Below are 26217 nucleotides of genomic sequence, written 5' to 3' on the forward strand. Positions count from 1 at the left end.
TGTGTGTAAGATGAAAGTGACTATACACTCACTTGATAAGACGGTGATTGGACAGCACTTCGTCCCTTAAAACAATCTTTTTCGATAAAATCGGGAGGTTTGATTAAAAACCGGGTTCTGCGCAGGCAAAGTTTCGACTCGAAAACCTCTTTTTCTTGGAGACTTCGGGCTCTCCGGGGCTTTCTTACGATGCTAGGATGGTACCCTAGGCTTGGGGGTTTTAGTGTGGCTTAAAAGGAAGTAAAAGGTGAAAATGTGAAATTTTTGTAACATAACTCGGGGCAGCCTCGCACCCCTTTTATAGGAGGCTGAATCCTTTATTACAATGGGCGTAACTTCCTAGTACGCGGGGCATAATGCTTTGCAAGCTTCTACGCTAGGCGTAGGAGAGGATTACTTCGGACGCGTCACAACTACAAATATGTGTGCACCATGTGAACGAATAGGGAAACGTGGCCAACTTCGGACCGTGTACATGAGTACTTTGGGCGTACTCCCCCGATTTTTATTTTTCAAACTTCAAAAATTTATAACTTTCGCATACGAGCTCCGTTTTCGACACTCTTTATATGTATGTGTAGGTATGACCGCGCTCTACAACTTTCGTTTAGACTCCGTCGGCTAATTTTGAATTTATTTTTAAAGTTATATTTTTAACAGGCCGGAACAAGAAAAATCTGTTAAAAATTCATAACTTCTTCATCCGACGTCCGTTTTTGTCTGTCTTTTTGCCGTTAAACTACTATCGATGAGATCTTCGATTCTCGTTTAGGTTGTGTCGGCTAAAAATCGCTCAATTTATATTTCGAGTTCTGGGCTGCACACTATTATGTCAAATCTTAGAAAATTCATAACTTTTTCATACGAAGTCAGATTTTGACATTCTTTTTATGCACGCTCTCGGTTTAACATGTACTACGACTTTCATTTAGATCGCTAAGGCTAAAAAGCACTTTATTGTAAACTTACTTTTTACGTCACACAACGTCGTGTCGGTTCTGTTGCGAAATTTCGACATGTCATAACTTATTCGTTATAACTCAAATTTCGGTATTCTTTATATCTCCGAAATTCTTGTTTCGACCACTATAGCTTTCTTCATAAATATCAGGTTTATCTAACATTTTTTGACGCTTATTTTTATTATATCTTTATAAATATATAAGCACATAATATTCAAGTAATTCATCTTTATTACTTCAAAATAAGTTACAAAGGTTGACCTAGACTATTAGATCATCATTAATGTCTAGCCTAGAAATACAGGCGTTACACCTGATGCTATGAAGATCCACTATCATTCTTTAATAGATTCAGGAGATAAGAGAAAGCTAGAGAGAACGAGATATCAACTGGTTTTTTCTGATGGTGGTGTCATGTCTGATGGTTGTGGATTGTGATGGTTCGTAGAGGTGGTGATTTTAGAGACTGGTGGCCGATGGTGGTGGTGATGGTAGAAAGTGTTCTTGAGTGTTTATGAATGTGTTTTAAATGTTGGAATTCATAAAATATTGAGTTTGTTCGAGTTCTAGTGTGTGTGTGTGAGAGTGAGAGAGGGATGCATTTTCTTTTTTATTTCTTTTAAATATAAAATTATATAAATATATCAATAAAGCTAAAAAAGCAAAAACCAAGGGTAAAATTATAATTACAAAACAGTTTAAAGTAAATTGGACAAAAGTGACAAGAAAATGAAAACCTTTGGACCATGAGTGTTAATCTAAATTTTTTTGGCCTAAAGTGGCAATTTCGTGCAATTTTGTCTGAATAATATTTGGTGCATGGATTATACTAGCGTTATTGGTTGTTGGACTGAAACATGTCGTTATTAATTATGTGCAATATATGGTATTTTGGAAAATTCGTTACGTTTTATATTTATCCAGTCGTTTACAAATGTTTTCAAATTATTTTAGTGATCTTCACAAAGGTGCGGCGTGACTACAGATTCGCATCAATTGTTTATTAGGTTGAGACTTTTGCTTCATATTGATCTCTTTCGAAAACCATGATTTTACTATTTTGATCAAAATGCTATTTACGTTGCTTTTGGAAATGGAAATGAATGTTATATATTATTTTTCAAAATGAAAAAAAAAAAATTGATTTAAAATTTGGAATGTTACATATTTAAAATTAAAATATAATCAAAGGTGTAAATGAAATATGATAAAAAAAAATAACAAATATAATAAATATTATGAAATATGATAAAAAAATATAATCAAAGGTGTAGTACATTTAACTTTCATTCTTTAATTATATCTTATTTTTTACCCTATAATTGTATTTTAATTTTAAATATTTGTTATTTCCTTACTAATTCATCATTTCTATTAAAAGAACATTACAAAACTAGTATAATACATTAATGACTTTTTAAAAAATAGTCAAATAATCATGTTTTTCTAAAAATAGTCATTAAAATCGCAGATCATTAGGCTCACCTGTGATTTTATACCTCTAGATGTAATTTCCTTTTCATGGGCTACAATTTTGGCCCACTTTCAGCCCATGGCCCATAAATAAGGTGTTTGGTATAAAAATGATTTCCTAAAATGTGATTTCCTCTTAGTTAACTATTATTTTCTTGCGGATTTTGAGTATCTTTTCTTTATATCCCCATGATAAGAATATGGCAAAAAAAAACAATTTCTTTTTATGCCCCGGTAATAAAAACGATTCTAGAAGTCATGTATGGTAAAACATACAACAAAAATATATTAGACTAAAATATTTTGACAAAAAAACACAGATACACAGTATACGGATATAAGTACTTGATGAACAAGTCACCCATCAACGGCTTGTATGTTTACAAAGGAACCACATACCTGCAACTTTTGACCTTCTATCCAAGATTTCCTCTAAAAGAGACAACTTAACTGCGATTTCCTCTTCCGATAATCTAAAAGTATGAAAATTCGAGGCATATCCAAAATTTTAGGTTTTGATACGTTTGATTCATTTGCCAAAATTGGGGCCAAATCAAAGCCCAAAAAGAGAAAATCACAAGTAGAGCGTACAAAATCATAGTTGAGGCACTACTGATTTTAATGATTATTTTGTTAAAACTCTGATTTTTGATATTTTTTAAAAGATAATTAAGCATCGGTTATATTTGTAATTTTCTCTTCTATTAAATATTTAATGTCAATTGATTTATGAAACATAAATTTTATATCGATTATATAATATTTAAAAAAAATAATTAAGAGTTTGACTATATTTTTAATTTTCTCTTCTATTAAATATTTAATGTCAACTTAATTATAAAATATAAATTTTATATAAATTATACAATATTTTTAATCTTTTATTTTTATAATTATAATTATAAATTATTAAATCGAATTTTTTGTAAAAAGTTAAACGATAAAATCTTTCAAAAACCCACGGCCAACCACGTTGTCGCTATGTTACTAGGTTTCATAGTGAAGAACCAAGATTGAGGTAAAGCTTGTGCTAATTCTTTTTAGTTAACTACGAATCTTATAAGAGTATTGAATTTCATGGGACAAAATTAGTTACCAACATGTGGATCGACTAATTTTAACACAGTTAATATATACGTAATATGCATGATTGCATGGGTGTCTATAACTATTCTTACTTGTATTATAGAAAATAATAATTAGTCATTTGATTAAAATAATAATCTTAAATTTGATATTTTGGATGATATGTTGAAAGTTTATAAAGGAAATAGATAAAATTCTAAATGTAAATTTATAAAAGGGATCTAATAATCAATTGATAAAAATGATGATTTAAATTTATTATAAAATATTTAAAATGTTAAAAATAAATAAATAAATAAGTATTTCAACAATTGTCTAAAAGTTTATAAAATATAAATATAATATTTAATTTTAAATAGGACGATTATAATATTTTAATGTTAAAAAATAACATATAAAATTCTCGGTTTCTTAATTTTATTTAAAAATAAACTAAGAACTTAAAGGAAAACATAGGAATATTTATCAATTTTTAGCATTCCTAAAAACTCAATTTTAAAACACAATAGAATGTGTTCATGTTTTTTTTTTTTAATTTAATTGAAAAACTACAATCTTTTATTGATATAGTCTTCAAATGTTTAGAAAATAAAGTTTAATAACAACTAACAAGTGAGCAACGATTTCGATGGTGAGGTTTAAACCCCAACGACCTTCTTGGATGGGATCAAACATTGACTGGTTGTCATTTGTTGTGTTACACAACTCTCGTGAGTTACCAATTCGCATGATTGGAGATGATCAAACCATGAACTAGGGTAGGTTACCAAACTAACAAAGCAACGACGAAGAAGATTGGACATAATCTTTACATCACAAGTTCCCCCCTCCCATTTCACACAATATGAATTGTGGAAGACTTGTGCAAGATACATTATTGTTGTTGATGTATTCATTGCTAGCTGACTTTTCCAAGATGGGTAAACCATATGCATTTGTCAGATTTGCAAACAAAAAAAACAAAAAGATACATTGGTGAAAAATCTTTAACAAAATGTGGAAAAACAAAAACTTGTTGCTAATGTTGCAAGGTTTAATCGGGTCGGGGGAAAGGGGATAAAGTGGTAAACGTGGGTACTAGAGGGGTGAATAAAGATGGGAATGAATGGAGACACCATGAAAAAGAAAAGCTACATCATATGCTTCAATTTTAGGTGAGAAGAAAATTAACATATGCATGGACAATTCGATTCAGGATGACCCAACATTAGTGATTAAAGATCACACACTCACTCTTGTTGGTTTTGTGAAAGGCTTCGCTCTCTTACAAGCTTATGATTTATGTGTGTAATAAATAGGGTTTTGACAACATTAACTTTGCATACTTGGGATGTTCATGGATTGCTATGGAATTCAAACCGATGCGGACAAAAGGATAAGTTTTATAATCTAGCTCATTCATGGTTCTCAAGGTTAAAGCCATGGAAAGGTGTTGTATTGGACATTCTTATATTTGTAAGGAGCCTTAATGGGAATCCATTAAAGTTGTGTAAAGATAAGATATTGCGGAGCTTCTACTTCGTTTTTGGAAGACTTGTGGCTTAGTTGTGCTCGTTAGTCAGTTTCATGACTCTTTAATATTGAAGGAGAAAAAGCATATTTCGATCAAGAATAAGTTGCATGAGTTGTTTGGAACTTCCAAACCGAGAGCATCATATCTTTTTTGTAAAATTATTATTCAATTGTATTTTTGGTGTAATGCTAGGGATAAAACAGATATTAATTGAGTAAGATGGCTTCAATACTCAATTTTAGTGCTTTGATTATGTAACAGTGGTTTTTGGCTAGTTCTTTGGTAGTCCATTTTTTAGTAAAGTTTCTTATTTTGTTCAAAATATCTTCAAATGTTTGTATTTTTATTTTGTAAGGTTAAGAAATTGCTAATCAAATTATGTTCTTAATAAACAGTTGTTTGTTATCTGCCACTATCTTTATCAAAAGGGTGGAATAATCATTTATTTAGATTAAAACCGTTCTTTTAATTAAAAAAAAAGAGTTATATACAACATTGTAACAGGAAATAACAAACCATTCACTCACTTAATCTAGACATAATTTGATAGAAACATCTGCGGTTACTTCTTTAAAATCTTGATATTATAAATTACGCGTCATATTAAAAGGATTTACGATTAAACAATAAAACATACAACAAAATAAATTTTTAACAAAAACATCAAACCATAGGGACTAAATGCAGCAAACACAATAACATTATGGTTAAGATTGAAAATCTGCAAAACCGAAGGGCGGCAATAACCGGCGGTTATCATCCTCGCCGTTAACCGCCATTACAAAATTTGAATCCACCACTTGGTGGCGTGGTAAAGACTTAAAAGTTAAAATCTCCATTTCGATTCCACTTTCTCCAAATTCCGACTTCCAAAATGGAACAATCCGACGAAACCGGTATCAGAATCTACACCCCATCTCCAAAACTCAACCAAGATCCACCACCACCACCACCCTCCTCCGCCTTATCTCCACCAAACGCCGGCCGACGTAAGAAACTCCAGCGAACACTCTCAAAAGGCGTTCAAAAAACCCTCTCCAAAACCTCCCTCCTCGTAAACTTCCTCCCCACCGGAACCCTCCTCACCTTCGAAATGGTCCTCCCTTCCATCTACGGCAACTCCCAATGCTCCGCCGTCGCCACCCTCATGATCAACCTCCTCCTCACCATCTGCACTCTCTCCTGCTTTTTCTTCCACTTCACCGACAGTTTCCGTTCCCCAGATGGAAAAATCCACTACGGGTTCATAACGCCGTCAGGGTTAAAAGTCTTCAAACCAAATCTAAACATCGAAGTCCCAAAAGACGACAGATACAAAATCGGGTTATCTGATTTTATCCACGCCATGATGTCATCCATGGTTTTCATGTCAATCGCACTTTCCGATCATCGTGTAACAGATTGTCTGTTTCCGGGACACGCAAAGGAAATGGATGAAGTTATGCAAAGCTTTCCGTTAATGATCGGCGTCGTTTGTAGCGGTTTGTTTCTCGTGTTTCCAAATACCCGTTATGGGATTGGCTGTCTTTCTGCCTAGTTTGATACGTGTATTATTGTAATTTTGTGAAGTTTTTGCCATTTATTGTTCTTGTTATAAACTTATAATTATCTGTGTTATCGACTATTGAAAACTTTTTTTTATGCCGTGAATGAAAACTCCGTAGTTAAAATACGCGTATCTATCTACGTGTATCTATATGAATACCTAGCTACTACACGTGTGATATTATACAAACAAAATGGGGTGAGGACTGAGGGGTATTATTGTAATTTTGTTAACTTCCGCAACAAAACGCGCGGTTTCCTTCTTGAAGTTTTTGCCATAGGCAAAGCATCTCTCGGGGGCCTTGGTAGTGAGCGACTACATAACCATCTTTGCAACCTTCGTTATAGACTCGTTCTTCTTGTTCGTATCTTACTTCTAAACCGTTCTTTTTCAGATCGTTAATCCAAATTCCCATTGCTACATCTTCTAGTTTAAACATCTGATTTAAAAAAAAATGTTAAAATCTTTTTGTTGTGCGAAAGATTAGTGTAGATGATGATAATTTATAATTTTATATACCTTTAAGTCGCCTTTTTTGTGTTTGTTGTTGATGGCTTTTGCTATGTCGTGAGATATTACGTACCCGGGTCCGTGTGCCCATGGAGGGTAATTTTCTTCGGGATATTCCTTTTGATAAAAGAGAAAAGGGTGAGTTTTAATGTTTAATGATAGGGGCGAAAAGGTAAAAGGACATTGTTGGTACTTGGTACCTCGGGACTGATGTACCACTTGCTGTCGGGGTTTCGATGTGGTTGAGAATCTGAATTGATTAAGCCGTAAAGTAATCCGTTGGTCACGTTAATTCGATTTAAAGAATTTAAAATTTCGTCTACACGAACGAATGCGTCATCGTCTGTCTTCATGACGTATTTAGCCGAGATAACCTCCGTCTGTTTTAAAAGTTTTAAAATCGTCAGTTACATATTTATAACTCCACAATTAAGCGTGCTCAGGCGACAGCAGTACTAGGATGACAATCGCCCAAAACGGACAATATATTGGTATGTAAGTGAGAAAACGCGTTTTAAAGTCGTGAGAGCAGCGAATCCCATTGTAACTCCACTGTTATGTGTGCTCAAACGAGAGCAGTACTAAGATAATTGACCGCAAAACGGACAATATCTTAGTTCATGCGCTTGGGATGCTACTGATACATCTGGTATTAGATGTATACCAGATATATCAGGGTATCCTTCTAAGACGTTTTAAAAGCCGTGAGGACAACAGATCCCATCTAGTCTACTAACGAGAGCAGTACGAGGATGGGTGGCCTACTGGGAAGTCTTTACAGAAAGAATCTTACCCCAAAGATACAGATGGCGATGGTCTTCCACGAGATAAGACTGTAGTAGTCGACAAATGGCATCAACTGTATATCTCCATACGTCTTGGCCTCATTCCAAAGCTCCTCATTCACTAATCGGTTTTTATGCTGCAATATTCATATACAAATTTTAAATTTATAAGATATATAAAATTTATAAAATAAAAATATGAAATACTAAATAACTACTTACCAAACCAACAAAAAAGCGAACGGCGACTTTCCCCGACTTAACCGCGGGGTACTGCATCCAAGTTCTTCTAACGGCCATTCTACGTTTAAAATTATTGGCAGTAGAGAAGACACCAATCAAGAGATTAATTTTTTTTCCAACAGGAATTGAAGGGGATTTCAGAGAGTCTAAGTCAATTATATGATCTAAATCTTCAGAAGTAGGCAAACCACTTGCTACAACAGACACCAATTTCAAGTCCCCTGAGATCCTTACTTCACTAACAAGCCATGGCTCCAAAGTCTATGAAAACAAACAAACAAAAAAAAAACATTACATATTTTTGACTGGAAATTTTTAAAAGAATACACTTGTAAGGTTTGATTAGAAAAAATCAAGTATTAAAAAAAAACTTACTTCTCGAAAAGCAAATGAAGATATGTGTTTTCCATCAACTGTCATTTGTATGCCTTCGGATCCAACTCTAAGAGTTGCAACAGAAAGATACCCTTGCTTAAAAGGGAAATAGCTTCTTGAATTTGCTCCTGTGTTTACAACTTTACCCACTTTCTCATTGCATTGATCCAATTCGTCCACTGATATTTGCAAATTATGTAAGTCAGTTTACCATGAAATGCATAAATTCACATAAGAAAGAGAAATTATATGGAGAATTACAAGCAATTTAACCACTAATACTTTACTTTTTCCAGTTAAAGCATAAGACGTTTCGGACTTTTTCCAAATTAACCATTTTGACATGTTATTTCGTATCGGGTCAAAATCATAAATTTTGAAAAAAATGTTTGAAAAACACAAAATTACTCAATTAAACCATAAAAGTTCAACACATTGTTCCAAATTAACCATTATGACATGTTATATTCGGTTTATGTTGATAATTTCATTATATCAAGTTTCACTATAATTTTCAAAATTAACCATTTTGACCAATTATATCATATCAGGTCATAATGTCTAATTTAAAGAAAAAAAAAAATTCTGAAACTTTTATGGTTTGATTGGAAAAAAAAGTAAAGTGTAAGTGGTCAAACCGTAAAATCACCCAAAATATAATGGTTTTCCTGTAATCTGACCCCAAAAAGTGCACAAAAATCACAAAAGAAAAAGAAAAAAAGGGTATATTTGTAATTTGTGAAAAAATGTACCTTTCTTAATCTTATCAGGCTCTGGAGATGGGCAACGTTCTTCTTCACCCCAATCATGAGCAATAGTCCAAGTGTTTTGAACAATTACAGGGTCTTCAGTTATTTTATCACCATGAAGCCTAACATTGTAATGCAATATAACAGGAGGATCTGGTTCACCTGGAAGTGGCTCACCAGTCAAGTCAACTCGAAAATTACCTAAAAGCCCATTTGGGATGCCAATAAATGTCACTGATGAACCCTGAGTTAACCCACAAGGAACTTTCAACTTATACCCAGTATCATTAAGCTCTGTGGCATTCATCTTGCTAAGAAAATGGGGACATTGTTTCTCTTTCTTTTTCCCCCCTGAGCTTCTATTCATGTCACGTTTGTCATCTTCAACTGTAGTCATGAGGTTATTCCATGCGATTCCACCATCTTTGATTGCTTCAACTGTGTTAGGAAGAACACGATCATGGCTTATTAAGTGTCTTAAATGGTTCCATGTGTGTAATGGTTGTTGTTCATTGAATGAGATGTTTCTGTGGATAAAGAGGGTGGAGACTATTTCATCAGTGGAGACAATTTGAGGGTTGGGGGTTTGGTTTTGAACAGGGGGGGAACTGGAATTTATCCATTCAAGAGGGTTTGTTGTGTTGAAGTATGGAGGTGATGAAATGTAAGCTTCTCTTATTGGATTTTGAATGATTAAGTACCCGAGTATTGTTAATGTTAATAGAGATGCAGATAGGACATAGATATACCATTTCTTCATTTCTGATCAATGAGCCTAAAGTTCATACAAATGAAATTGATGTTTGTATGAACTTCTGTGAAGTTAAGTTAAGTTCTTGAGGTGAAGAAGAAAAGTGAAAACGCATTGAATCAAGATCAGGTCCTTGAATTACACCACAAGTTCATGCCATTGTAAAGCTTCCTCCTTTATCACATGACTTGAAGTTTATGATGTTGAAGCTTGATTTCAATTCTTAACCTTTAATAATGTAGTCACATATGAAGTTCTGAATAGAAGAATCATGTGATGTCCCTGTAAATGCAGAGTTAATCAATTCACGTATGACAAATATGGTAACATATTTAGTAACATGAGTAGCTTTGTTTATTAAACAGTATGCATATATGGAATCAACAGTTCATGTGTGGCATACCTAGATCAACCTATTATCATATCTTTTAGGTTAAGACTCATAGCCAATTCACTGATTAGTGCTTAAGTGTTCAATCTTGAGCCAAGTTAGAGTTAGAATCGAGTTACAGACGTGCTATTTTAAGATTTGAAACGACTCTATCTACTGCGACTACACCATTGATTTCCAAAACCACTTAAAACGATACTGATGTATGTAGCTAAATAAATACCAGATATAACTACTAAGGAAATAAAATCTTAACCACACATCGTTTACAGCTACAGTCGTAAAACACACAAATTCAATGTAAAAAGCACAATCAATTCACAAAAATCAAACACCGAGATCGGCACAATGCCATGGCCAAAAAGCTACCGTTTCGCTAAAGATAAAGCAGAATCATAGCTCAACATTCAAAAACACTATCAGATCACAAAATTACCAAGCACGAAATCAAATCTGAAGTCATCTTAATCGGCGTACTCTCACTACCTTTCACACAAGCATCCAACGCCTCGATTTGAGTGAAACTCCACTTGATTTACATAAACCTCGTCGAGCTAACTTCAAAGTTTCGTTGAATTGATAAAACTACACCGGCCTAATTTGAAGTACAGAATTGTGTTACTTAAGTGAAAATCATAAAACACCGATGTGCAATAAAGGCAGATGAAACTGAGAAGTTAAAAAGAGCACCTGTGGTCGGAAGAGCGGCGTCCGGCGGAGAGGAATTTGTTGAGAATGGCGTAGAAAGAGGAGGAAGTTCGTTACTTGTGTTTGAATGAAGTCGTCGTCGTTGTACTGTAGTTTGTCGTCTTTATTGTCAACAAGAAGAAGCGTGTCTACTTTTAGCTGGGGAGGGTTTTTTTGCTCTATCTTGACTTTGACTCGGTAAGGGTTTTTGGAAACTTTAATTGCCATTTTTAATTGTCATTTGATAATTTAGGTCATAAAAAAATACAAATAGCCAATTTTTATAAGTTTTTTTTTACAGTATTAGGTATTTTTTTCGACCTTTGTAACGAGGAATGAGCCCTTATAAAAAATCATTATTTTCTAAGGATTTGTACCCTTTTAAAAGATATTTTTTAGATCTTTACTTCTTTTTATATTAATTTATTTTAGGAAAATAAAAATTAACCTAATATATCATTTTCATACTATTAATTTACTATTGCCGCTAAAATGGGTTTTAAGTACCCCAACAACAAATAAGAAAATGATTAAAAAAAAGCCATAACATTTTGTAATAACATGAACAACTTAATTAGAGGTGGGTATTTGGACCGAACCGTTTTGGGAGAATTCTAAACACTGTTGACCTGACCGAATGTGGCATATCGGTCGCGGTTTCGGTACCAATGTCGGTTATTCTAGTCCTTGGACTAGTTGGATAGTATGCTAGTCATTGGATATGATACAATTTAATGAAGTGTATGGTACATTCATTGCGTTGGATTGATACAACATTCTTTGCATTGCGTTGAACTGATACAACATTCTCTGCATACGGTATAACATTCATTGTGTACGATATAATATTCATTGGGTATGGTACAATTTTCGGTCCAATACCTGGAACAACAGAAGCAAATCGGACTGGAAAATTGACAATCCAGTAACCGAGAAACCGACATCACTACATAAAACTAATGTCGGTCTAGGTTCAAGTCCCGATCCAATCCGGTCCGGTCCACCAATCCAAATATTCGCCCCAAAATTTTTTTAAATACGTTAGATCAATTTCAGAATATAACAAAGAAGATTCCGCACGATATTTAATATGTTTTTGGTGGACACCAAACAAAAGTCAATTTTTGCAACAAATAATAATTTCGTAATGAATAGACAAATTAATAATTCTTGGCTCAGTTCCATTTTTTTTAATTTTATGAAAGATGGTATAAGAAAGTGATGATTTTTTTTTTGTTGTAAATATTAACAATATTATTTTGTTATAGCAAATTATTGATTAAGTGGTATTTGAGGTCATCATATTGATAGGGCAGACGTAAAATTTCACAGTAGGGACTGCACATGAAAGTAAAATAAAAGTTTCGAAATTTTTTCCACTGCGGCTGGAAACGTCAAGGTTTGTCGGTGCCACCATGGACCCCCTAGGTCGGCCATGCATATTGATCGGTTTTTTATTTTTTTTATTTTTTTTAGTTGTAGTTATTGATTAAGTGGTATTTGAGGTCATCATAATAATATTATTATTATTATTATTATTATTATTATTATTTTAAATAATCGTGGTTTACTTTTACCAAACCATGACTGTTTGTGAAAAAAAAATGTTATTTTATTGATTGCAAAGGCGAAAATAATTCAAAAAAGTTAGCCTTAAATAATTACAGTATATGAGTTGTAAATGAGTTTTCCTTAACGAATAGGATAAAATAATTCCAAAAAAATATCCTTAAATATTTATATGAATTGTAAATGAGTTTTCCTTAACAAAAAGGATATCAATTTGGTGAATAAAAGCCCCACTCCAACAACTACAAGAATTCAAAATGAAGAAAATTAAATCATTCCAACTACTTCCTTTTATATATCATATTTTATTTTACGGGTGTCCATTGAGTTGTCAAATCCTAAATCCAAACTCGATTGAGTTGTATCGTTTAAGATCTTCTTTTGTTTTAAATTTGGAAATAAAGTTTTAATTAAAAAGGCTGTATATTGATTACTTATTTTCAGAAAATTAATGTATATTTATTGATTATTTGGTTTGCTTATTTTTTTCAAATATTAGAATATTAGGTGGAAGATCTCGTGTATTATACAGGTTAATTAAAATATATATATATATATATATATATATATATATATATATATATATATATATATATATATATATATATATATCAAAATGTAATATTATGTATTTTTTTTAAATAATATTTTGAAATATTGAAATAAAGACGTAATTATTACGTATTTTTTCAAATAATATTTTAAAATATGGAAATAAGAAAAGTATTTATTGCAATTACTATCTTATATATTACAATTAATAGTTTATATATATATATATATATATATATATATATATATATATATATATATATATATATATATATATATATATATATGTGTGTGTGGTTTTTAAATTTAAAATTTAAAAAAAAACCAGAAATTTACATGTTGATATTATTTATTTCAAAAATACAACAAAATAATAAATGTCAAAATTTATAAAAGATTGATATTTGGCAAAATAGATCTTCATTTATTATAATAAAAATAAAACAAATATCGATATATAATCTTTTGTTATTTTATCTCTAAAATATATTCTTGTTTACATATATTATTTTATTTAACTTGGTTTTTTGTATCTTTATAGTTTCATATATAATGGTTTTTAATTTACATAAAGCATGATTCTCGTAAAAGCAAATATCAACTCATTTTTGTTTGTTTTGGGGCATTTGGTCCCAAAAGATTAAAAGAATAAAATAAAAATAAAAGTAATGATATATTAAAGAGAAAGTTTTTGCCAATAAAAAAAATAGCTAGTCATTTTTAAAACCGGGACAGGCGATGGACGGTGCTGCAGGAAAGCGCCACCTTAAGTCTTAAGTATTAACTAAATCTTAGCATAAAACAGCACCATATGACATTTAATCACGGATAACTTGTGTTTTTTTTTTTTTTTTTTTTTTTAAAATCGATATTCATTTTGATAAAGTTTTTTTTTATATATAACATAACTTTTTTTCTTTTATACCAGTTCTCTTCATGTGTATTATTCATGTTAAAATAAATCGTGTATTTATTCATTATTCACATGTGAATAAATCGAAATCGTGCTGTTTATATATGCATGTTTTACACACACATTAGTAATACACACTATGAGAGTTGTATATATTTGGATGAGAAATTAGATATCCTTCTACTTATTCTTAGTGTCCATTCTGTTAAAACTTTTAAATGATGACAAGTGTAAGAAAAGTTTATTAATTTTATTAAATATGAAAATTATCATAATCTTAAATGTGTAAGAAGATGATAGGCGAAAAAAAAAGAAAAAAAGAAGATATTTGATTTCTCTATTTGGATATAAAAATTTACTATATGAATTTTTTGATATTCGGTTTTGAGATACATATTTGGAAATTGCAGATATATTTGGATATAAAAACTTATAATATGAATTTTTTGATATTCGGTTTTAAACACCCTTAACCGGAAGATGCTCTAAATTAATGTTTAAAATAGCAAATGGATGTAAATTTTATGTATTTTCTTTTGCTTTAAATTTGGTCTAAATATCGTATAAGCCGTGTTACTCAAATAACATCTATGATAAGATATATGTGTATATAGACTAGTATTATGTTCTATTATTATCACCAATATTTAGAATTATAATGAAATCAAACATTTTCTATTAAATTGGTCTAATATTATATTTAATGTATGTCACATGGTTGGTTTTTGAAGGAACATAAGCATATGAGAGGAAAAACGCATAAAGAATGGTTGGAAGGATTTGTGAAGTAACCATATAACATCTAGAATGTGTATATTATAAGTTTACAACACAAAAGTATATATAAATTATTCAAAAAGTTATGTATACTTTGACAATAATTATTAAATCATCTATTGTTTATAAAAAAAAAAAATCAAGTCTAATAAGCTGTCTCAATATCTAAATTTTTAAAATCCAATTTTTTAAAATTACAGGAAGAATTGTATGACGAACTTTACAAAATATATGTTATCCATAATTAAACTCAATAATCATCCATAAATAAAATACCTAATTAACGCAAAAGTTCAAATAGCAACAAGGGTTATTTCGGATGGGCGAAGTTTACAAAGGATATATATCTTAAGATAAAAGACTTTTGCTATGTTGTGTGTTTTTGTTTGGGTTTTGACAAAAGATGTTGTTTGTAGATGCTCACAAGAAAGAGTTTTGTCCCTCTCTTTACACATGTCTCTTAAGTGGTATTATTAAAGATTTAAAAAATAACATCAAAGAACGTATTGTCATTAAAAAAAAAAAAAAAAAAAAAAAAAAAAAAAAAAAAAAAAAAAAAAAACTACAATAATATCAAAGAACGTATTGCCATTAAAAAACACTCAAGAAACACTACAATAACAATTTGCTTCGTTTCCACTTCTTTTACTTTGCAAAATAGCTTAATTTCTTTTAAAAAATACGCATGTGCATTTTTTTAAAAGGTTCTTTTGTAGATATAAGATATCAATCATGTCATATTAATGTATTTTTCCTTATTTCTTTATAAAATTGTCGTATAAGGATTTGGATCTTTGATGTTAGAATTTGGGTACTTGGATTTGCAAACAGCAGGCCCATACCAGCCCAAATAATCGGGTAAAAGGAACTAGAAATCCTCGAACTGAAATATGTCTATCTAATAAACATTCTTTTCAGATTTTTTAACAGCCCAAAATTGTTCGATGTTAAATTCCAAAAGAGAAATTAAATATCATCTTACTGGTTTTTTTTTATTTTTCTTTCTATCTATTTAAGATGATGAAAAATGTATAAATTCAAAATTTCAATCAAATTTAAGGATGTTTGTCACCATATAAAATAGTTAGGAGGATATTTAATTAGGAGAATATTAAGAACAAAAAATAGGAGACTATTTAATTTCTCATTTCAAAAATACTATTCAACTCTTTTAAACTCACATGTCATTACATTTTTGCGATTACTTATTTTTGGTATTAATCGGTTTCCTATTTCATGAAACATTATCTTCAAAAAATATTCAATATAATAACTAAAATTAATTCAGTTTCAATTTATACGCCATTTATGGGATCCAAATGTAATTCAAATTTCATTGGGTTTTATATATACATCGACCCCCACCGTATAACGGATTATAGTTCCATATTCAATGATTGTAGGGTTGTGCAACGAATATTTAAGTTAAGGTTTCAATGATTTGTGAGTTTACATCGTCCTCAAACGCCGCCCCTTCTTATTTTTCATTTTTTTATTAATCGACCACCGTTGTTTTATCAAAGCAAAAACCTCAATAACAATAATAATAACAATAATAATCTAATCTAATCTAATCTAATAAATGAAAGGTTTTTTTTGTCACATGTCAAACTTTCATGAGTTTTGACACTTGTCATTTTGTGGTATTTTTAAAATAAATATTATCCACTTGTCAATTTTTGATTTATTTCAATTTCTAAAATTAAAATCATATACTTATACATGTAAAATATTAAATATCATATATATGATATTAAATTGCAATAAATACGTTTCTTCATTTCTTATTTAACGTTGTACATTTAAAAATATTTTATGTTTACATTTTAATTTAATGTTTAATCTTTTTTTAAATCAACCCGTCTAATATATGGGTTTCACATCTAGTCCTACCTAATAAATGAAAGTTTTTTGTCATATGTCATTTTCTTATTTAATTTGTCACATGTCAATTTCTTATAATTTTGAACTAACTATTTTTCACTTATCATTTTCTTTGTGTGTTTTTCAGTTTTAATAAAATGACAACTAATAATATTTAATACTATATAAATGAGGGATTCAATTTATAGTTTTTTTTTTCTAATTTCTTAATGCTTTCCATTTCCTTTCGGCACACAATCCCCTTTTATCTCCCTCAGTATTGGAAACCAAATCACCTATGAATAATACTAATACTGATTCAAAATTTAAATATCCAAATCCATGTAGTCGACTAAAAAATCTTTCAGATTATCACTTACTTCTCCGTTTCTGCTACAAATTTGTTTGGAGCTTAAAAGCGTTAGCCCATATGACGTTGTGATCATAGTGTTGTCTGATCCCTTTTTTATGATTCCAAAATTGCAAATCTTAGCCTATCATCCAAAACAACAGAGGCATGCGTGGTTCTAGATTGTCATAGAACACATGCGTACACTCACTTGATGATTTTTAGATTTAAAAATTTTTGGTTCTAATTTATCTTTTGATACATAACAATAATTGGAGTAGAAGGCTTTAAAAGCTTTTGTTTCTTGATTTCTTACAAATATTTCATTGTTTTGACAGTTATACATATACGCCATAATGAGATTTTTTAAAGAGAGTGGTCAACATATATGGTCTAGGGATGGATGTTATGAATGCGATTATGGTAATTAATTGGCTTTCTAAGGTTAGTTTATGTTTTCTTTTACTTTGCTGTTTTGATTTTGGTGGTTGTACATTTGATCTTTGAAGTGCTATCAAATTGTTTCAGATGTGAGAGTTACATGTATACATAGTTTATTGTGGATCATCTTATTACATTAAAATTAATATTTTTCATATCTAAATTTGGTGGTTCATGTAAGTACAACATAATAGCCCATTTGGGAGGTAGAGTTCCATTTAGGGAGTTACAAAGGAGATTCTGCCACTAATATTTTTTCATATGTAAATTTGATGGTTTCATAATTTAATTTTACATATCAGAGCATCGTTCTTTAAAAGTATGTTACATCCATGAATATGATATTTATATGTGTTTTGTTTTTGCATTTCCATGTCACATGAGTTTTGTTTTACATCATTGTATACACACAGCCATAAATAAACAGGCATGCATAGCACTTTGTGTATATGTGTATGTGTTGTGTACGATTGCTTAAATAAATAAGTATGGTGTTAATAGTTCTTTTATAAGGTTAGTATAGATTGAATTAGATATCTATTTATCTTTTCGTTTGCATTTTTTTTGAAAGTTTACTTTAAAAAAATATTTTATGTTTACATCCTGATATTCAACATAATTATTTAAATACGTCAATAGTTTTTTTTTTTATTGGTATAGATTGATGTAGTTAGTTATTCAACATTTTGTTTGTATTTATTTCAAAATTTTACATTAAAATGAAAATTTTGGTTTGAAAATTATGAAAATACTGCAAGAGACCAAGGTTGCAACAATAGGTCGGGTGGAACAAAAATTCATAGATACACAAAAGTCATTACGGAGGAATGCTAATTTGGAGGTTTTTCAAAATGAAACACAACGCCTACAAGGGCGAAGATTTGAAGATATTTTTGAGATGAAAGAATCCGTCCGAGCGAGATATAGAAATAAAGATTTGTTTTTATTTTTCAATGTTTGGGTTTTTCATTTTTATTTTTGGTCTATTTTTTGTTATTTTTTCTAATTTTAATCAATGCATTTCTAATTTTAATGAATTAAAAACTAATTTGAAAAATAATCCAACGGTTTTGTTATATTTTGATTTAATTTTAAACAAAAAAGATGACATGTATTGGTGATAGTGTTCAGGGCCAATTCTAACGTATTTGGGGTCTGAGGCAAAACAAAAGGGGCCCATTTAAATTAACAAAAAATGTATAATAATTAAATCTATTTCTTTCATAGTCTTTTAGTCATAGACAAACTACAGATCTACCCCTATATAAATGTGTATTGAAGTCTCTCTAAAGTCATAAGGAAAACAATGGTTGATGGAAGCCGTGTTTTGAAAATAACGTCAAAATAGATTTCTGATGTGGCATTGAAATGCGGTGCTTTCGACAAATCAACAAAAATATACTAAAGTTATATATGATATATATGAGGGCATTCACAATGCATTGAACTCTATAGAGTTCAATGGAGTTGCTGATGGGTTTTGGTCCTAAGAGCATCCTATGTGCTCATACAAACCCTAATGCTTGGATCTAGGTTTCTCTATTGTACATGCAAGTAATCCAAGACTATAAACCCTAATTCTAGCATTCAAGTAATCATATTATCATGAGAATAGGTTTAAGATCATACCTTGATTGTTATATAGCAATAACAATCTCAATTCCTCCTTGTATTGACTTTAGAAAACATAGAGTCACAATTGTCACTCCTCTAATGGTTCACAAACACCATAAGCAAGAGGATGAAGAGGAGAGAGAATGGAGGCTGCCCAAAACGTGTTCTAACCCTAGAAGAGTGCTTGTACACGTTTTTGGGTCATAAGGGATCCATATATATAGGAGGCTATTAGGGTTATAACAAGGAAACCCTAATTGGATGCTTAAGCCCTAAGCAACCCATGGATCCCTTTCCTTAAGGCCTTGGACGATTTCCTTATGAGCTTCCCCATAGAATTCGTCCATTCCTTAATATAAGGCAATCCATGGCCCAAATTGCAATTATCTTATAATTACAATTCTAGTCCCTTAAGTTTAATTAATCTCTTTTAGTCACAAAACTAATTACTAATTAATTCTTGACTAATATTAATTAAACAATATGATTTCTCCTTTAATATATTATTCTCATAATATATTAATAAATAATATTTAATCCTTTCTCTCCATAATTCATCCTATCAAGTTGCTTTGGTGAAGGCAACCCAAAAGGACCATGCACCATCGGGTCAAGTACATACCAAAATAGTTATGGACTTAGACACTAATCCAACAGTCTCCCACTAGGATAAGTCTAATAACTATTATGCGTATGACTTCAGATCCTGATCTGCAATCATAGTTTTCCAAAGCCGCTGTCAACTCTGATCCTATCAGATACGCGTGTCCTTTAGATAAGGGATCATATATTCCTCCATTCTAGATATCATATGAGAATATGATTTTAAATCATTCTCTTTGTACTATATTTCGATTCCCGATTTATGAAGACTGACTAATTGAACAAATCAAATTAGCCCTAGCCCGGCCGAACATTTACGTTTGTCATCACTAAATCATTGAGGGGCCCAAAGATATCGCTTTTATCCTACTTTGGATAAAAGGAACGGATAAACTTTGATACAATGCTTGCTTGCACTCACTCACCGAATTACACACAACAATATGTTTTATAACAGCAAGTTACTAGTGCGTTTACATATTATCAATGTGCAATCGATTTGCAAGATACAACTCACACATCTCGGTTTCAAGAATGTAAGATGTTATCGTCTCACCAATCACTCGTGATATAATCCATGGAGTGATCCAAGTGAGCGTGGGTTTAATCCAATGCTCAAATCATATTCATAAGCACTCATGAACGTTGCAGCAAACATTTGCTTATGTCTAATGCTATTTAGACAATCCACACACCAATTCACTACAGTCTTCATTCATACCTACTTCCAACATATAAACGACTGTGGCCCGTTCGAATAATTCGATTATTCTTAATAAACTCAATTATTCTGGAAGTCAAAACATGCAAATGTGAAACACAAGAATAATACTAATCCCATATGGCCTCAAACCTTTGAGTATAAATAAAACTCCTTTTATTTATCACCATATCGATTACTCATTATTTGTCATTTCGGGTAATCAACTTCTTACTTGAATTATTACACTTGTCCCATCCTCCTAGCATGCACACAGTGTTTACCCATGGTTCTTATTTTGTGAAATAGACCAAATTGAGCACATTTCCAATCATTCTCATTTCACAATCCCAAATCCTTTTTCCATAAGTGAAAGAATATCAAATTCTTGCTACTTATAGAATATGTTAGATTCTAACATTTTATGCAATGATCCATTTGTAACATCACTGCACCAAAGTCACAAAGACTATTGCCAATGATATTACAAAGTCCTCTATCGGACATTGTTACAAGACAATTCCTTAGATATGATGTCTCTCACTCAAAGTACATTCCTTTGAACATCCTTTTGCATAAAGGTTTCCAATCTAGTCATAGATTTTCAATATTCAATTCCCAATATGGATACATTTCCATATTTTCCATATGACAACTTATTCTTAATAGAATCTTATCTATTCGTAATGATGTCGATATGGTCCATCCAATATGAAAACATTTCCGTAATTTCCATATGACAACTCTTTCTTAATAGAATCTTTTCTATTAATAATGTCGATATGGTCCATCCAATACCATGCTTCCAACTACTCACAAACGACCAATCCTCGTCAAACTTTGGATTGTCCTTTGATAGCTGTTTAATTATTTTAGTCAAAACCAATTCTAGTCCCTTTTCCCTCTAAATGCGCTCGACATTTTGAAAATTTTAGAATGGTCAAACATTAAAGCATTTGCAATCGATCCTATACCCGAACCGTATAGGACATGACGCATAATGTTTTATTTGCTATGTTCTCAAAATTCGAATTGTGAAGAGGAATGTCGTAATCATAATCAAAATTTTAAGAACACACTATGTACCCTTGACTAAATTTATTAACATTTCTCAACCTAATCCTTTAGATTTGAAATGAAGCATAATATTCTCTCCCTTAATTATATCAAAACAACTTTACAACCCTTACGACTTTGCAAGGTATAACTCTTGTTTTCTATAATTAATATTGCCAACTTGCAATACGTGCCTTAATAATCATACATTCATAACATTTATGCTCCCACTATCATGATGATTATTATAAACATAACACTTATGCTCCCACTAGCTTCGACATGTATTCAAAAACAGTTTAACTTTCAGAAAAACAATGCTTATTGAATTTCTTAAGTTCATGTTTCTAATACTTAGTGCTTTGATAATCTTTTATCAAGGCTTCTTGAACTTATACACCTTTGCCTTAGATAGTTCATATGTGTGTCTAAACAATTGCCAAACCTCACAATTCAAATTATGGAAAGGGATACCGTAACCATAATCGAATTTGAGAATGCAATTTTACAATCACTATCTTCTTAAAATCTTTTTTAGTGAAAGCATTTCCTCACAATCATTTTCATGAAGGAGGAAATCTTATGACACTTAGATTTAAACGGTGTATTTGTTCCTATCCATGTGAATTTGTCAAAACCAAAGTTTACGACAAATTCAAACTCATATGGATCGAACTTTCTTGATCTCGATTTCTTGCCTTTATGGTAGCACAGCTGCCCACCATGTCTTCCAAGTAGTTAAGCAGCTTACCTTTTCTTATCAATGTACTTTCCATTGATCAAGGTCCTTGCCTTTATGCATTCAAATGAGAACTCATATGCATAATTAACTCAAGTGGAACGGCACAGAAATAAAATAATGTCAACACGATAGGTTGTAAACCTCAACTCGTGTGCTAGTGATGATCGATAAGGTCTATTTGATTTGTTCTTGAAACCTTTCAAGACCAATAAGACTCCCACTAACTCCTTGACATATAAGATTCTCTTGTCAACAACCATTTCTTGACAAACAAATATTCAAGAGTTAGTGTAGCTTTTATCAAACACTTCATAAATTGGTCCTAGTTGGTCTTTTTCTTATCCAAGACATCACAACTTTCCACATTTGATGAATGTTATAAACCTTCTTAATACTTGTCACTCATTTGTCACAATCTTAACTCTAAGACTTGTTTTGGAACGAAGTATGATTGACTTCTTGATTTAACCATTTCTTCAATTCTTGATTCCTCTTCTTAGACATACAATTGTACTAAGACTCACTTAGAGGATCAACTGAGATATGGTTCTTAAGACCTATCATAAAGCATAAAAGGTACTCTCCCTTCTTCTTAGAATGGAGAAACTTTTATCTTTCTGCCTACTTGATTCTTCTTATTCGTTCTACTATTGATTTAAACCTTTTCCAATCAATCTAGAATTACACTTAATCTTGTAAGTATAATCACATTTACTAAACCTTTAGTAAATCATGACGAATATCTTTGTTACTCTTATGGTGGACTTGATTAACACGCAACTTTGTGTGCTCGATCTCCCAGTCCTTCACTTGACACTTTGTCAATGAATTAGTCTAATTTCCAAATATGAAATTTCTCATTCATCGTGCAACCATGTTGCATGATTCCAAGTTTTTGTCCAATTGAAACTTTGGCGATGAGAAACTCTCCCTATTTGGTAAATTCTCGACTTTCCATAAATAACATAATAAGAACCAAATCCATTATTGCTAATAATAGAAACATTCAAACATCAATTTTTCATATAAGCCATTGCAAGGATAAATAAATAATATAAAATCAAAATTTATTTTATTGCGGAAAAATTTGTCCTTACAATGCAATTCATTGAAAAACTATGCTAATACATCTTTCTTAGCAATCTAATTCTAACTCTAAGTAGTAGCTCAAGAATCTAATCTTCGAGAAATGCGATCGAAATTCATTCCTTCACGGTTAGATTTTGCTCACTTCTTCCCTTAAGCTTCCTTTCTTTTCTTCGATCCTACAAAACATCAATTGTGATCTTATCACATTATGTATTAAGAATCTAGAATAGAAGCTTAAAAGAGTTAGTTAATGGATTTTACCTATATTAGAGCCATATGTTTCGAGTCTCCCATCTCTTAGATCTCTTAGGTAAATGGGGCAGCTTCGTCTCCAATGCCCTTTCTCTTGGCAATAAAAGCAAATTGACTCTTTTGGAACATGACATGGAACTACTTCAGACATTGCCTTTCTCTTATGATCAAACTTTTCGATCATAGCATGTCTTTCGTTTCCATTGTCTATATCCATAGAGGTCTTGAAAGCAGATTCACCAATCAACTTTGCTTTTCTATTGCGCCAAACCATTGCTGATTCAACAACAATAAGCATATAGGTGAGATCTATAAGGGTCACGTTGCGGTTCATCATATAGTACTCTCTTACGAACTCACTATATGAGTTAAGAAGTGACTGAAGAACCCAATCAACAGCCATTTCTTCACAGACAACGGATCCCGGCATTCTTAACCTATCAATGTGTGACTTCATCCCTAGGACGTGTGCACACACCGACTTTCCTTCTTTATGTTTACTTGCCAAAAGGGCTTGAGTGACCTTGAACTTTTCAAGCCTTCGAACTTGTGGGTAAGGGAGAATAATTGGAGGAGTTGGAGGAAGTGAAGCATGATTTCTTGTTCCTCGATCGAATCGTGGAATACCATCTTCATGTGGAAAGCTTGTTCCATGGGATTTGGGAAGACCATAGTTGTCGAACTTTGACATCTACAAAACGGGAGAAAACGAATTCAAGTTAGTTGATTGATTGAGTCCTTAGTAAATCACCCAAATGAGATACTAAGACTAGGACCCAACACAATATTCTACAACTCGGGAGAGGGATGCCGTAACCCAAATTGCAGAACATTTGAAGGTGAGTGAATGACGATTCACTAATTTCCACCATGAAAAACGAAAAAGTAATTTAAGTTTTTAAATCTATGAAAACTACTAGATCCTTTGAGATTCATTGAACATTTCAATGGCATATTTAAATCTCGATATGCCCCTCTTGTTTGTGACTGGGATGCCGAGGATCACAAAGCGGGTGTGAATAACCATGCAAACTTACATGGTGCCCTCACATGTTACTGTCACCTATTCGATGTGCCGGTAAACCATACACACTCCACCGAACTATGACAAACATTGAGTCACCCTTTGCTACCTTTGCTTAGAACCATTTAGTGTGCTGGTAAACCACACACGCTCCACTAACGTCTTCGCAAGGGCACAAAGTGTAATTTCATGGAATTGCATCAATTCACTTTTGCCTAAGTAACTAAGATTGGGAATTTTATGAAAACATTTAGTCACTTTTGTAATTCATTATACTTATAATGGAAGGTTTTCGTCCTATCCTACCCGTTCGGCTAACGACCCTCCACCAGTCAAGAGTGCTGTGGGTAAGAGTGGATACCCATTCAATCGCCATCTTATAGGCAATTTCCTTAAACACCCCTTATAGACTAGCTTCGTGAATGAGGCCTACTAACGGTAAGACTGACTTTTACTCATACATATATATAATGTTAGACTTTTAATGTTATATATAGTATAGGGTATATTTTACACTTTTAAAATACTAGGTGGTCAAATTTAATAATTATACCTTTAATTCAATTAAATTGTAAACCAAAACTTTTATGGATTTATTAAACCTCTTTTAATTATACACCTTAATTAATTAATAAAACATAAGGGTGTGATTTGAACTTTTTCAAAACAATACTAGGGTTTTAGAATTTAACATTCCTAATTAAACTTTTAATCAACTTTTAAATTCCAAAACTTGAGGGCAAGTTTTGAAACATTTCAAAAAATTAGGGTTTAGAATTTAAATATACATCAAAATTAAACAATTAATCAAAATTTAAATTCCAAAACTTGAGGGCAAGTTTTGAAACCTTTTCCAAAACATTAGGGTTTTAACTATTTAAATTTCAAAACAACAAAACTTTTGGGTTCAAATTTAAACTATAAAACCTAAAGGGGAAAATATGAAACTTTTCATAACACAAGGATCAAATAACAAATAATCTAAATTAACAAGTAATCACATAATTATCCATATTTGATTTATTTAATGATTTCTTGCAAAACAATTTATCAATTTAATCCAAATAATTAATCAATTATCACATAAGGAAACAAATATTTTATTAATTGATAAATATCTTCAATTAGATCAAGAATATACTCATATATATCAAAAAAATGGATTTATATTGATCTAATGTGATAAGGCAACTTTCCATAAGCAAAACCAGCAAGAAATCGCGAAGATAGCCCCATCTGACGAGTTGACTCGTCGAGTCAGCATGGACTCGGCGAGTTCAGCTATGGACTCGGCGAGTCTAGCCTCCAGAAACCAAAAAATCGAATTTTTCAAACATGTATAGCATCAATACAATAGAAACCAGTCTAGGCTCTGATACCACTGATGGGTTTTGGTCCTAAGAACATCCTATGTGCTCATACAAACCCTAATGCTTGGATCTAGGTTTCTCTATTGTACATGCAAGTAATCCAAGACTATAAACCATAATTCTAGCATTCAAGTAATCATATTATCATGAGAATAGGTTTAAGATCATACCTTGATTGTTATATAGCAATAACAATCTCAATTCCTCATTATATTGACTTTAGAAAGCATAG

At 31.5% G+C, this 26217-nt stretch overlaps 2 protein-coding genes across 3 annotated transcripts; one reads left to right on the top strand and one right to left on the bottom strand.

Annotated features, from left to right (window-relative positions):
- Positions 1-5596: 5596 nt before the first annotated feature.
- Positions 5597-11233, bottom strand: LOC111891150 (beta-1,3-galactosyltransferase GALT1). 2 transcript variants are annotated; one of them, XM_023887231.3, is made up of 9 exons: positions 11075-11233; positions 10871-10979; positions 9246-10275; positions 8494-8672; positions 8098-8379; positions 7884-8012; positions 7291-7470; positions 7100-7207; positions 5597-7019 (listed from the first exon to the last, which is right to left on the bottom strand). In XM_023887231.3, exons 3-9 carry the CDS (start codon positions 10000-10002, stop codon positions 6810-6812), a joined length of 1845 nt encoding a protein of 614 aa, XP_023742999.1. In that variant the 5' UTR covers positions 10003-10275; positions 10871-10979; positions 11075-11233; the 3' UTR covers positions 5597-6809. The 2 variants fall into 2 exon arrangements, with proteins under 2 accessions (XP_023742999.1, XP_023743000.1); XM_023887232.3 differs by having other exon boundaries at positions 10821-10979.
- LOC111891151 (protein DMP9) lies at positions 5909-6706 on the top strand. The gene has a single exon (XM_023887233.3). It carries the CDS (start codon positions 5909-5911, stop codon positions 6569-6571), a length of 663 nt encoding a protein of 220 aa, XP_023743001.1. The 3' UTR covers positions 6572-6706.
- Positions 11234-26217: the final 14984 nt, after the last annotated feature.

Source organism: Lactuca sativa, chromosome 8 (genome assembly GCF_002870075.4).
Source record: "Lactuca sativa cultivar Salinas chromosome 8, Lsat_Salinas_v11, whole genome shotgun sequence".
NCBI classification, from domain to species: domain Eukaryota; kingdom Viridiplantae; phylum Streptophyta; class Magnoliopsida; order Asterales; family Asteraceae; genus Lactuca; species Lactuca sativa.